The sequence below is a fragment of the Ovis aries genome, chromosome 2 (assembly GCF_016772045.2).
Source record: "Ovis aries strain OAR_USU_Benz2616 breed Rambouillet chromosome 2, ARS-UI_Ramb_v3.0, whole genome shotgun sequence".
Taxonomy (NCBI): domain Eukaryota; kingdom Metazoa; phylum Chordata; class Mammalia; order Artiodactyla; family Bovidae; genus Ovis; species Ovis aries.
Genome location: NC_056055.1, coordinates 217,320,474 through 217,334,514, shown reverse-complemented (window position 1 = coordinate 217,334,514; position 14,041 = coordinate 217,320,474). Strand labels below are relative to the sequence as shown.

The 14,041-nt window shown below is 41.0% G+C and overlaps 2 protein-coding genes across 13 annotated transcripts in view; one reads left to right on the top strand and one right to left on the bottom strand.

The window, feature by feature from the left end:
- FN1 (fibronectin 1) overlaps window positions 1–4,012 on the top strand; it is a 69,265-nt gene extending 65,253 nt beyond the window's left edge. For all 12 annotated transcript variants that reach the window (XM_004004910.6, XM_004004909.6, XM_004004908.6 and 9 more), the window contains 3 exons: window positions 368–474; window positions 2,848–2,958; window positions 3,254–4,012. In XM_004004910.6, coding sequence (XP_004004959.2) covers window positions 368–474; window positions 2,848–2,958; window positions 3,254–3,325 — 290 coding nt within the window. In that variant the 3' untranslated portion in view covers window positions 3,326–4,012. The remainder of the gene's footprint in view (window positions 1–367; window positions 475–2,847; window positions 2,959–3,253) is intronic.
- A 7,770-nt stretch (window positions 4,013–11,782) lies between these two features.
- The window catches only part of ATIC (5-aminoimidazole-4-carboxamide ribonucleotide formyltransferase/IMP cyclohydrolase), a 28,065-nt gene continuing 25,806 nt past the window's right edge, over window positions 11,783–14,041 (bottom strand). Inside the window, exon 16 of the mRNA XM_004004905.5 lies at window positions 11,783–13,929. Within this exon, the coding sequence (XP_004004954.2) occupies window positions 13,810–13,929 (120 nt within the window). The 3' untranslated portion in view covers window positions 11,783–13,809. The remainder of the gene's footprint in view (window positions 13,930–14,041) is intronic.

Genomic DNA, 14,041 nt, shown 5'->3' with positions numbered 1-14,041 from the left:
TTCAAAAATGAGCCATGATTTAATGTTACTGTAGGGCACTTTAGCACTTCTCCGACCTGAGTATTTTGACTATAATCTGCAGTGAAATGTTACAAGAAAGCTTTACAAGTCTTTGGATTCAACTTTTGAAATATGATCTCTGTCTTGGCATTGAACTTTTTCTAGTTCATTATATCTGGTCTTTGGAAATACTTCCCTAAGATCTGTACAGCAGTACCTCTTGTACGGATGATTCCTATTAACACGTGGAAGGTGGGCTGTGATGATACAAACTTAGGAAAGAAACAGAACCCACCCTCACAGAGGGATCAAGTCTGTATTATTGTTACCGGTCTTGTAAACACTTCTGACTTGTGTGTCTGTGTAGATGAGGCCACGTGCTATGACGATGGGAAGACTTACCACGTGGGAGAACAGTGGCAGAAGGAATATCTTGGTGCCATTTGCTCCTGCACATGCTTTGGAGGCCAGCGGGTAAGACCAGATAGTCCAGGCTCCCTGCTATTTAGATAAGGGGGGAGGCTTCTGTGCTAATGATTAGTAAGAGTTACACTTCCTATGGGTACCCATTTCCTGTTGGCACGTAAGACTACTGCATACCCCTTTCCAGTTCTCCCCTTTCTTGGCAACCTCAGCCTCTCCCCCACACCTTCTATTCTCAGACTGCCTCCATTCTTCAGCAACTAAAGTGTTAAATGTTTGGGGAGCACTAGGCCTCCTGCTGCATTCTGATGGGCAGGTGCCCCGTGACACTGCTGTTAAATATTCTGAGTAATACCCAGATATTAGAAAATATCACTTCTTTATATCCTCTCTTAATCCCAGATAGATGCCTACCATAGGTCTGGTGGTGTGCTCAGGAATATGGGACAAATAAAAAGAGTGAAAGATGGTCCTGGATCTTAACAATACAGTTGGAGGCATTAAATTAGCATACACTGCAAGTCAGGCTGAGTAAGTCAGGTGCTGAGTAAGTCAGGTTCTGAGTGGGTCTGACAAATCCAGCTCCCAGGTAGGCTGATGTCAGCAGGCAAGTTTTGGTGGAAAAGAGAATCATGAACTGGCTGGGCTTTAGGATGAGCAAATTGTGGTCGAGGCAGCAGGGAAGCAGAGAGAGCACACCTCCTGGGATGGCAAGGAGCTGGCACAGGTGGGTTCTGGGGAAATCACCCTCTGCCTGTTGTCAGTGGTAAGACATTAAATGGGAAGAAGTGGGGGCCACTTACTTCTCAACCATTTCTAATCTGTGTCTTACTTCAGTAATAACAAGAGTCCTGTTCTTTCCTCTCATCTTTGAAATCTCAAAATAAAATGCCTTTGTAACTTACATAAAAGCAACGGAACATAAAATTCTTTTATTTTTAATGAAAACATACCCTCCCCAACAGCTTTTTCAAATTCTGGTACCTTAAGAACATGCTCACACTCCTGGGTAGGACTCAGCAGTTGATGCCTTTGGTATTGGCCAGTTGCAGGTACCCAAGAAGAAAGGGAATGTGATGGAAGATGGGGTGTTTTTTTTTTTTTTAGGAAAATTAAACTGGCAGCAGGGAAGGTTCATCAGGAGTCTGGCTGAGGGCAGCCCCAGAAGCTACTCTGATCTTATCCCACCACTTGTAGTTGGGTAGGGGGGGACGTCTTGGTCTCTCTTTAACACGTATAAAGATCACAGAACCTAGTCATTTCTAGTCATGTGCTCAGTGAATAAATGGGTAAGTGAATTTCATTTCTAGTCATGGGCTCAGTGAATAAATGGGTAAGTGAATTTGTTACACAGTCAGTTTTGGTCTCACTTTAGACTCTCTGCCTCTTGATTTATGCACATAAAATCTTTCATGTGTGACACCTGTTCTAAAGCAAAGTGCTAAATGAAACACTAGAGACAGGAGTAGGTATTATTACATCATTTATATGAAAGCAAGATTCGTTGATTCTATAATATGTATTTACCTGTATTGTCTCGGTAATGTATTATGGGAATATGCTTTTAAATGGAGAAATATGTCTGAAATATTTAACTGGCAATATAAAAAAGAAAGTGATCGTATTATTTAGGTTTGTTCGGGTCATAAGAAAAAAAGGCCCAACTCAGGTTAATTTAGGGCAAAAGGAGGCTCACTTGACTGGAAAGTCCCAGGACCTCCCAGTGAAAGACCATGACTGGTATTTACCCAGCTGGGTGGCAGGTCACTGTGTGATTTTCAGGCTCCTCACAGCCAGTCATTTCTCTGGATCTCTTTACCCTTACATGTGAAATAACGGTGTCTGTCCAAGTGATCTTATGTCCTTTTTAAATGCCCTAGGATTCTAGGAAAACCTCTCCCTTCATCTAGTGTAGAAAGCTTATTAAGAAAGTCAGGAGTGGAATGAGCCTTGCCAGATGGTTCCCAGGTGGTGCTAGTGGTAAAGAACCCACCTACCAGCGCCAGGAGACTTGGGAGACACGGATTCGACCTCCGGGTTGGGAAGATCCCCTGGAGAAGGACATGGCAGTTCTCTCCAGTATTCTTGCCTGGAGAATCCCATGGACAGAGGAGCCTGGCGGCTGTAGTCCATAGGGCCGCAAAGAGCCAGACACGACTGAAGCGACCTAGCATACATGGGAGTTTATGGGACATTTCAGGAAAAAGGAAAAGCATAAACAAAGGCAGTTGTACAATGGTGAGAAACCAGCCAGAATGTATTCTCTGAGTTATAAATGCATGAAATCATCATCAGTGCTTCCTTTATGGTTAACTGCGTGTATTCTGCCAGCTTGAGCGCTGCAATTCTTCGACACAAGCACTAAATTGCGATGTTCTTGTGTCATCCTAAACCTCTTCTAACTTAATGCCTTTGCTCTCTCAGGGCTGGCGTTGTGACAACTGCCGCAGACCAGGGGCTGAACCGGGTAACGAAGGCTCCACTGCCCACTCCTACAACCAGTATTCTCAGAGATACCACCAGAGAACAAACACTGTAAGTACATTAGTGCCCTGCATGTTTCTCCTTAGAAGGCGATTGGGCACATAGTAGGCAGTCTCTTTTTATAGGTACCTTTCTTCTGAATGAACATTTTTAAAAACTTGTATCTTATAACACAATGTGGATTCTCTTAGCATCTCCTGTTGCCCAGTGTATAGCTAAGTGCTTAAAGCTAGAAGTATTCTCCCATCTATAAGTAATTGTCAGAGAAGCCACCCTTCCCCTTTTTTCTTCTGTAGGCTTTACAGTATTTGCTGTTGATTTTTTCTTCTCTCTTCTATTTTTACAGAATGTCAACTGCCCAATTGAGTGCTTCATGCCTTTGGATGTACAGGCTGACACAGAAGATTCCCGAGAGTAATATTTCCAACCCAGAGAAACAAGCGTGGATCTCTGCCAAGGTCCATCCAAACTGGAGTGGTGTTAGCAGACCCCATGTTAGTGTGTTTCTTTCTTAAGCCCTTTGCTCTGGAGTAACTTCTCCAGCTTCAGCTCAACTCACAGCTTCTCCGAGCATCACCCTGGGAGTGTTTTGAGACTTTTCTCATACATGGGAGCAGTAGGTTATCTATTCTCCAAAATATTGGATGATGCCGCTCAGTATTTTAAATGAAGTGATTCTAACTTGTGATTTGGATTGGGATCCATAGGGAAGCACATGCATCAACCAAGATACAAAATGTCTTGAAATGATATTACCAAGATTTTAAGTAGGAAAGTTACTTGAACACTTCTGCTTCCACTTAACTGTCTGGCCCGCAATATTGTAGGAACAGCATGTCCTTTTTACTGTGGTATTCAGAACAGCCACAGTACTCACTTTTTCCAAATGATTCTAGTAATTGCCTAGAAATATCTTTTTCTTACCTGTTATTTATCAATTTTTCCCAGTATTTTTATATGGAAAAAAATTGTATTGAAGACACTTAGTATGCAGTTGATAAGAGGAATTTGGTCTAATTATGGTTGGTGATTATTTTTTATACTGTATGTGCCAAAGCTTTACTACTGTGGAAAGACAACTGTTTAATAAAAGATTTACATTCCATAACTTGAATATTGTGTCTTCTTTTTTACACAGAGAAATTGGTGGGGGGTGGGCGGCAGGGGCGGATTTCCCTGGTGGTCTAGTGGCTAAGAATCTGCCTTCCAATGCAAGGGAAACAGGTTTGATCCCATAAGCCCGTGTGCCAAAACAGAAGATCCTGCATGCTGCAACTAAGACCCGATGCAGCCAAAAAGAAAGAAAAGAAAGAACTTCAGGGGGAAATAAAGAATCCGCCTGCATGTTTTTTTTTCCTTTGTTACTCAGCAAACATTTGAAAACCTATGTACATGGCTCTAAATTTTGGTGATTTAAGGTGCCTTGTTAGCACAGTAGGTAGTGCTTCAGTCTCATACATTCTGGTGATTTAAATACAAGCTTTGCTAAGTCTGTCAGTCCCTAAACCTAGATTCGGTCTTATCCTTTTGTCTCTTCCAGTGTTGGAGATGATTTTATATTTTCCACTTTATCAGATTTAGGTGGATTCAAATATTTAACTTGCTAGCTAGCTCTTCAGAAGTATAATCGAAATAATCTTTTCACTGTTATTTTCTAACCATTATAATTCTCTCCTCTTTCCCACTTCCTTTCTGTCCTTCATTAAATACACATCTATTCAAAGACGGAATATAAGGGAAAGAAAGAGATGACTGAGGTATTCAAACTACTTAAATCACATGGCCTAGAGGAGTCTAATCTTAGGGAAGCACTGTGGTGTAATAACCTCAATCCAACTTGCCTTAATAAATGCCAGCTGACCCTGAAGTGCCCAGATGAAGAAAGTTAGCGTAGTCCTGGTCTGGAAAGGCTGTTTCTTTTCAGTTTAACTTTGAGGAACCCACAAAACTTTGAGATTATATCTAGCATTTAGAATAGTAAAACAGCAGCACTGGAAATAAATTAGTAAACAGTAAAAGATTAGTAATTCATAATATACAAGACATGGAAAATACTTTTTAATATATCATTGTGCAATGAAAGAAAGTATTTCAAGAAACACCTGGCAATGAATATTAAGACTAAATACAGAAAGAGATTTTCTCAGGGTTTATTTGTTTAGAAAACCAAAACCTCATGTTGGAACAGGTTTATAGTACAGTTTACAAAGTTCCTTGCCATTTAGCATCTCATTTGGGAGAGGTCTTATGGTCTTACAGAGACTACAGCCCAGATGAGTCCTAAGCAGGACACAGACCCCACACTTCTGTTAACATCACTAAATGTACAGCTTTATCAAGCCAGTAGTTGCCAAGATAGCTGAACTGTACATGTGAAAGATAGGAAAAATCATTCAGGAAGAACAGATCACAGGGATACTAAGTGACTATCTCACATAACGTGAGTCATCAGTACTTATGGAGAGAGAATGTGACCCAGTACAAATCTACTCACAGTGTAAGGGGAAACCCTACTGTAGACTTGCTAAAGAGAAAGTGGCTGTTACCTCCATCTTTAAGGTAAAGAGGCCCAGGAATTACACTAGTGAAAGTCTGCACCCCAGCTCCATCCTGTTGAAAAGTCTTTGCATTTAAAAACGTAAGGAGGAGGCTTCCCTCATCCAGTGGCTGAGAATCTGCCTTGCAATGCAGGGTACATGGGCTCGATTCCTGGTCCGGGAAGATCCCACATACTGCAGAGCAAGGAAGTCCCCACGCCACAACTATTGAGCCTGTGAGCCACAACTGCTGAAGCCCATGCACCCTGAAGTCCGTGCTCCACAAGGGAAGCCACCACAGAGAGAAGCCCAAGCTCCTCAACTAGAGAGTAGCCCCCCTCTCTCTGCAACTAGAAAGACTGAGTGCACCCAAAAATAAATAAATTACTTAAAAAAAAAAAGGTGGGACTTCCCTAGCTGTGCAGTGGTTAGGACCCCACACTCCCACTGCAGAAGGTGCAGGTTCAGTCCCTGGCTGGGGAACTAAGATCTGATATGCCTCTTGGCATGGTCAAAAAAAAAAAAAAAAAAAAAAACGAGTTGAGACTGACTTGGCTTTAAACTACTTATCTAATGACAAGCCTAAAACTATTTTTTCCAATGTGCATTTAAGTAAATCCAACTGGACTATATTAAACACATAGTGAGCCTGTCAACAACTTGCACACTGAACTGCCTCCCTGTGGCGGGGAGGGCTGTGTCGCTGCCGCCGCGCTGCGCGCCCCACGCGGGTGTGTGAGCGTGCCTCGTGTGGTGACCCTCGGTGGTGCCCCTGGAGCGCTCCAGGTCGTCCCTCAGGTGCCTGAGGCCGAGCGGTGGTGTCGCATTTAAAATTTAAAAAAAAGTACCACCTTTCCAAAATGCCTGCTAGATTCTCAAAAGCAATATACCAAACTTACAAACAAAGCTATTTCAATAGTGAGTCAGTAACTACATTTAGATAATTAGAACAAATTAAACAAAATCAGTGGCCTTTTTTTATGTGTTGGTATCACAATGCAAAGTGGTAAAACTTTCTTGTTTACTGCTTCTCAGCAAAATCATTCAAACACGAGCATTTCCAAAGATCTTTTACAGTTTTTACTAACTCATGTTACTGTTGTCCCTGAGAACAGTCTTAAGCAGGCCAGATTGAAAAGGCATAATTAAAATACCGATCTGGATATAGGCAAGACATTGGCAATTCAAGCAAAATCAGATAAAAGTCATAAACATATCAGACTTAGAAAACTTGCAGTTTTGAAGTTATACTTTGTCTTGCTGCACTTGATTTGTAGGAAAACTTATTATGTATTTTTGTTGTTTTCAGCTTTAATGACCTGAGTGAATTATGCAAGTTAATGGGTATTAAAATATCACTACATTCCTTGGTGGCTCAGATAGAAAATAACCTGCCTGCAATGCAGGAGACCTGGGTTCAAGCCCTGCGTTAGGAAGATCCCCTGGAGAAGGAAATGGCAACCCATTCCAGTATTCTTGCCTGGAAATTGCATGGACAGAGGAGCCTGGTGGGCTACATCCATGGGGACGCAAAAATTCAGATATGACTGACTGACTAACACTGATGACAGAAGCCTGTAAGGCAGATATTCTGTGGAGGTGAATAAAGAAATGATCAGGTGGGAATTACAAGTATAGGAAATGACTTTTCCATTTAATTATACTTTCACTGAAAATTCTACTCCATTTCTAGTTGTATGAAACTCATTAAAGTGATTAAGAAACACACATCAGCACATTTAAGGCTGAAATTGCTTCCCATTCAGTAAACTCCCATTACTGTGGTAGGAGAAGTGGCAAGTTCCAATTAAAAAAACCCATTTTCAGTAGATACATTTCAACCATTAAAAAAAAAATCACTCTTGGGACTTCTCACGTTTGGGGACATTTAAAGATAACCACATAGGTTGACAAAGCAGGTACAGCACAAAAATGACATTGCCCTAGATTTTTCAGACTAAGAAATTTATTTTTAAAGAGTATATATGGCAGTAATATTGGAGATGGAAGTTATTATCATTGCCATATCATGCTATTTCATATCCTCATTAAAATTAAAGAGATTCAATTTAAATTGCAAACAAAAATCTATATAAATTACAGAGGAAGTGAAGAGAATACTGTAATAAAATAGCAAGAGAAATGATGCTTCAGCTGAAAGCCCCAAATGGGAAATTCATTTTTCAACATTCTTCAGTAAAGTTAGGTATGAGATATTAAAGCATGTTTTACATTTCCTTGAATCCTCTTTACTTACTCTTTAGAGACTAGAAGTTTTAGCAATCTTAGGAGCCAACTTTTTCCTAAAATGGCTCTTGTGTGGGGCCTCCAAAGGCCTGAAGTTACTTTGTTTGGAGGTGGCCAGCATAGGGTGATTGTCAGCACCCTGTATGGGTTGAGGCTGGAATCACCCATCCTGCAGCCTGACCATCTCAGCAGACTGCCCTTAGGGAAAAAAACATCACAGGCCAAGGATGTGCCCAGGGAGCTCTTTGCATCACATTACTTTGGAAACCATCGGTTAGTTCCAGAAAGAAACACTGTCTCTGCCAGGAGACTGCTGGACAGGATTTTACAATGAAACCTGCTGTGCTGTATAATTCTGCATTAGCTGTAACATGTGGAGCCAAGTGCTGATCGTGTCACTTTGGTGGAGAAATTGGAACCCTAACATACACTGCTCATAGAAAAGTAAAAAGAGTGCAGCTGCTGTGGAAAACAGTTTGGTGGTTCCTAGCTAAGCATCGGACTTTTCTGATGGTCCAGTGGTTCAGAATCCTCCTGCCAATGCAGGAGACACGAGTGTGATCCCTGGTCTGGAAGGATTCCATATGCTGAGGGGCAACTAAAGCCAGGCACTGCAACCACTGAGCCTTCATGGCCTAGAGCCTGTGCTCTGCAACAAGAGAAGCCTCCACGATGAGAAGCTCGTGCCCTGTGACTGGAGGAAGCCCTCACAGAGGAATGAAGACCCAGCCAAAAATAAATACATTAATTCAAAAAAAAGCTAACCTTTGGGTTATCGCATGACCCAGCATTTCTACTCCTATGTATATACCCAAGAGAACTGAAAACATGTGTTCAAATAAAAACTTGTACTCAAATGTTCATACCGCCATTTTTCTTCCAAACAGTGAAAACAACTCATATGTCTATCAACTGATGAATGAATAAAGATGTGGTATATTCAAATAATGGAATATTATTTAATCATAAAAAAGGAATGAAGTACTCATATATGCTATGTCATGAACCTTAAAAACACGCTAAATGAAAGAAGTCAGGCACAAAAGACCACACAATATATGTTTCCATTTCTACACAGTGTCCAGAATAGGCAAACTAATAGAGACAGAGAATATACTAATGGTTACCAGAGAGAGAGAACAGAAAATAGCTGGCAATCAGAATGTGCCTTCTTTTCGGGGTGAGGGAATGTTCTAGAATTAAATAGTGGTTGATGGCTCTACAACTTTATGAATATACTAAAAATCACTGATTTGCACAATTTTAAAAGTTTAAGATAATAAATTTTATATGTGCATTTTATTTCAATGGAAAAAATGGCACTTTAGTTACAGAAAGCCTCCTTAATATCCTGTTGCTTACTGGTAATGTTATCAAGGCTGTTACCCCAGAATTACAGCCCTGCCCCTCCCTCAAATGGAGACCGATTACTCTTATCTAAGTTTCAGAAGGAAGCTGCAAAGAGAAGAAACAAGAACTGTTTAGAATCACCTAGGCCCAAGATGGTGACATATGTGACTTCCACTAGCCCTGGAGTCTCGTAATATGCTCACTGTAATATATTAGTATATGCTGACACACCCACCAGCACCCATATGGATTGAGAAGGGGTGTTGCATTGGTCTCCAGATCCAAACCACAGCCTTTTCCTTGGATCAGTTCAGTTCTGTCACTCAGTCGTGTCCAACTCTGTGAACCTGTGGACTGCAGCACACCAGGCCTCCCTGTCCATCATCAACTCCTAGAGTTTACTCAACCTCATGTCCATTGAGTTGGTGATGCTATCCAACCATTTCATCCTCTGTCATCCCCTTCTCCTCCCGCCTTCAATCTTTCCCAGCATCAGGGTCTTTTCCAATGAGTCAGTTCTTTGCATCAGGTGGCAAAAGTATTGGAGTTATAGCTTCAACATCAGTCCTTCCAATGAAGATTAGGAATGACTGGTTGGATCTCCTTGCAGTCCAAGGGACTCTCAAGAGTTTTCTCCAACACTGTAGTTCAAAAGCCTCAATTCTTCGGGGCTCAGCTTTCTTTATAGTCCAACTCTCACATCCATACATGACCACAGGAGAAACCATAGCTTTGACTAGACAGACCTTTGTTGGCAAAGTAATGTCTCTGCTTTTTAATATGCTATCTAGGTTGGTCATAACTTTTCTTCCAAGGAGTATCTTTTAATTTCATGGCTTCAATCACCATCTGCAGTGATTTTGGAGCCCCCCAAAATAAAGTCTGTCACTGTTTCCCCATCTATTTGCCATGAAGTGATGGGACCAGATGCCATGATCTTAGTTTTCTGAATGCTGAGTTTTAAGCCAACTTTTTCACTCTCTTCTTTCACTTTCATCAAGGGGCTCTTTAGCTCTTCACTTTCTGCCATAAGGGTGGTATCATCTGCATATCTGAGGTTACTGATATTTCTTCCGGCAATCTTGATTCCAGCTTGTGCTTCATCCAGCCCAGTACTTCTCTTGATGTACTCTGCATATAAGTTAAATAAGCAGGGTGACAATATACAGCCTTCACATACTCCTTTCCCTATTTGGAACCAGTCTGTTGTTCTGTGTCCAGTTCTAACCTTTGCTTCCTGACCTGCATATAGAATTTTCAAGAGGCAGATCAGGAGGTCAGGTGGCTCAGCTGGTAAAGAATCTGCCTGCAATGTGGGAGACCTGGGTTCGATCCCTTGGTTGGGAGGATCCCCTGGGGAATGGAATGGCTATCCATTCCAGTATTTGGGCCTGGAGAATTCCATAAACCAGTGCTGTCCTTGGATAACTCACAAATATTCCTCCCCCCCTTTCCAATTCCCTCCCTTTTACCTTGAACCTTCTATATATTTGGTGTCTCCACTCAAACTGGATTGAGAAATGATCTGCAAACTAGATTCCTACTTCTCCATTCTTTGGCCACTGAATCAAGTTTCTGCTGTTTTAATCTCAGCATCAGTTTGTGCTACTCACTGCATGAATCCCATCAGAGAAAGAACATCTCTGACCCAGACGAGGGGTCACGGCCTGGGCTAGGACCCTGGTGCAGGTCCAGCCAACCAGTTTGGTAGCTGTAAGAAGTGGGGTTTGGGAAAACAGAGTAGATGAAAGATTGAAGGAACTCAGAAACTTTCTGGCTACCAGTTCAAAAACTGAGGCAAAATCCAATTTCCATACACTAATATCATCTTCCGATACCTTTTATGCCCCATACACACAAAAGCATTATGAAAGCAACACATAGCTTTTTTTATGAATAGTATTTATCTATCACACCCCAGGTGGTGTTCTAAGTGCTCTTAAACAGTTTATTCCACTTACTCCTTAGGGCAACCCTAAGAGTTGTGTACTGCAACATCACTTTACAAGTAGGAAGTGAGGGAAAGTCTAGGTGAATCACCTAACATCACACAGCTTGTTAGTAACAAAGCTGGAACTTTAACCTGATAAACCAGCCCTGGATTGCATGCTAACAATCAGGAGCTACTCAGCCTCTCTGAGAGCAAATCCAACTCCATTTTGTAGATGCAAAAACAAAATTCCAAGAGGCTGGTGATTTAGTGGTAAAGAATCTGCCTGCTAATGTAGGAGACGTGGGGTTGACCGCTGGGTTGGGAAGATCTCCTGGAGAAGGAAATGGCAACCCACTCCAGTATTCTTGCCTGGAAAACCCCATGGACAGAAGAGTCTGCTGGGTCACAGTACTTGGGATCACAAAGAGTTGGACACAACTGAGCAACTAACACAAGGCATGTGCCCAAGATCACCACAAACTGATGAGTATCAGAACGGCCTAAAGGTAGTTTCCTAGAAGGAAAGCAAGGAACGTAATCAAGAACAGGTATGGTGACGAGGGGGCATGGCAGGGCAACTGCTGGCAAAATTCTTTTTCACCTCATTGATGGTGATATATGTGTTTATTTAAAAATGACTCTTGGGAATTCCCTGGTGATCCAGTAGTTAAGAGAACTTTTTGCTTTCACTGCTAGAGCCCATATTCAATTCCTAGCCAGGGCACTAAGATCTTGCAAGCCACACAGCATGGCTGAAAAAAAAAGATTCTTCAAGCTACAGATGTTTAATGCACTTTCCACACAGGCATGGTTTATTACATTTATTTTTTAAAGTAAATTTGTTGGGTCATAAGGCAGCTCTATTTGCAATTTTTTAAGGAATCTCCACACTGTTTTCCATAGTGGCTGTACTAGTTTGCATTCCCACCAACAGTGTAAGAGGGTTCCCTTTTCTCCACATCCTCTCCAGCATTTATTGCTTGTAGACTTTTAGATCGCAGCCATTCTGACTGGTGTGAAATGTTACCTCATTGTGGTCTTGCATTTCTCTGATGAGTGATGTTGAGCATCTTTTCATGTGTTTGTTAGCCATCCGTATGTCTTCTTTGGAGAAATGCCTATTTAGTTCTTTGGCCCATTTTTTGATTGAAAAACACCAATACAGTATACTGACACATATATACGGAATTTAGAAAGATGGTAATGATGACCCTGTATGCAAGACAGCAAAAGAGACACAGATGTATAGAGCGGACTTTTGGACAATGATTTGGGAGAACGGCATTGAAACATGTATACTATCATGTAAGAAACGAAGTGCCAGTCTATGTTCGATACAGGATACAGGATGCTTGGGGCTGGTGCATGAGGATGATCCAGAGAGATGATATGGGGTGGGAGGTGGGAGGGGGATTCAGGATTGGGAGCTTGTATACACCCATGGTGGATTCATGTCAATGTATTGCAAAACCAATATAGTATTGTAAAGTAAAATAAAGTAAAAATAAATAAATAAATAAAATATTGCAAGGAAAAAAAATGAAAGTAAATTTGTGCCTAGCAGTGTTTAGCAAAAATGAGCTTTAAGAGTATCCAAGAATGGAAGCACTGGAAACGGAAGACCTGCAGGAACTCATGCTCTCAGGAAGGGACAAAGACTGGGCTTTAGTAAGAAGGTGCTCCTAGAGGTATCAGGATGCTGCCCTCAGGGAACGGTTCATAAATGAGTGAGGGCTGATGTTTTTCTTCCTGGGCCCTAGGCGCTCTCCCAACTTAAATACACTGTTTACTGATCCAGATGTTTTGTTATGGGTTTTCTGCTCAGACTGCAGTAAGCTGGAAGTCCTGGCTCCTTTTAGATAGTGGTATTAGAAACCACGACCTTAGCATTAGTTATGTCCATTGCCCCTGGGGTGTCACACTTCTTGGTGCTCTCAGTTGATAGAAGTAGTCGTGTATTTTCTAAAGTGTGAGAATATTCCTTTAAAAAATTTTCTACTTTATTTTTATATTAACTGATTGAAATATTTACAAATGAAATATATAGACTTTGCTTCAAAATAGTGTTTAGGCATTGCAAGTAGGGTAGATAAAACTTAAGCAGTCACGAAATATAGATACGTAGAATTTTACTATTTTGTGTTCATCCCAAAACATCCATAATAAAGATCTTTCAAAAATTCAGAAAACTGCTTACAACTATATGCTAATTAACAATTTTGAAAACTTAAAACAGTCAAATTCCTAGAGGGGAAAAAAATACTTTGCTAGAAATTACTTAGAAATATAAAAGCTATTTAAGCTAAACCAATTATTAGAAATTATTATATTTATTGGTGTAAATTTTTGGACTAATCCTCCTGGCAGGTTATTACGAACACTGGCCGAAAGTATTTAAAAGGTCTATTTGAAGCTCCTGTAAAGCAACTAAAAGCTGGTGGGAACCAAAGGGGATCAATCTTCAAAGGGAGAGAAGATGGTACGTCAGTTCTCCACAAATTGATCTACAGATTCAATGCAATGCCAATTAAAATCTCAAGAGGTTTTTTCCTGTAAAAACAGAGACTAACTGATTCTAAAATTTATATGGAAATGCCAAGGACCTGGACATAGCCAAGAAATCTTTCCAAAAGACTACTGCGAAGGACTCACACTACCCAATTTCACAATTTACTATTAAGTTACAATAATCAAGACAGTGCCTATAACTAAGACAGTGTAGACTGAAGATTATGAAAACTTTATGCTTTAGTTTTAAAAAAGGTTATTTTCAAAATTCCATACATGATTTTTCACCTACATACAGGCAGGGTATAAAATAATGTATTGATGAAGTCAGTGATGGAAGAGCCGGAGATTCGTGTGAGCAAGGATTATTCCCAGCTCATCGCAAGCCTCGATCACAACTTTGTCAGCAGCAGAACCGGAAGGGGCAGCGATGTAGGCCACGCCACTCTGGGAGGGGAAGACAGAGACCGACTCTCAAAATACAACCTCATGACAAAACATGCCAGAATCAACCACTACCACTGCCAGCTCCAGTAAAGAGAGTAAGCTAACAACAATT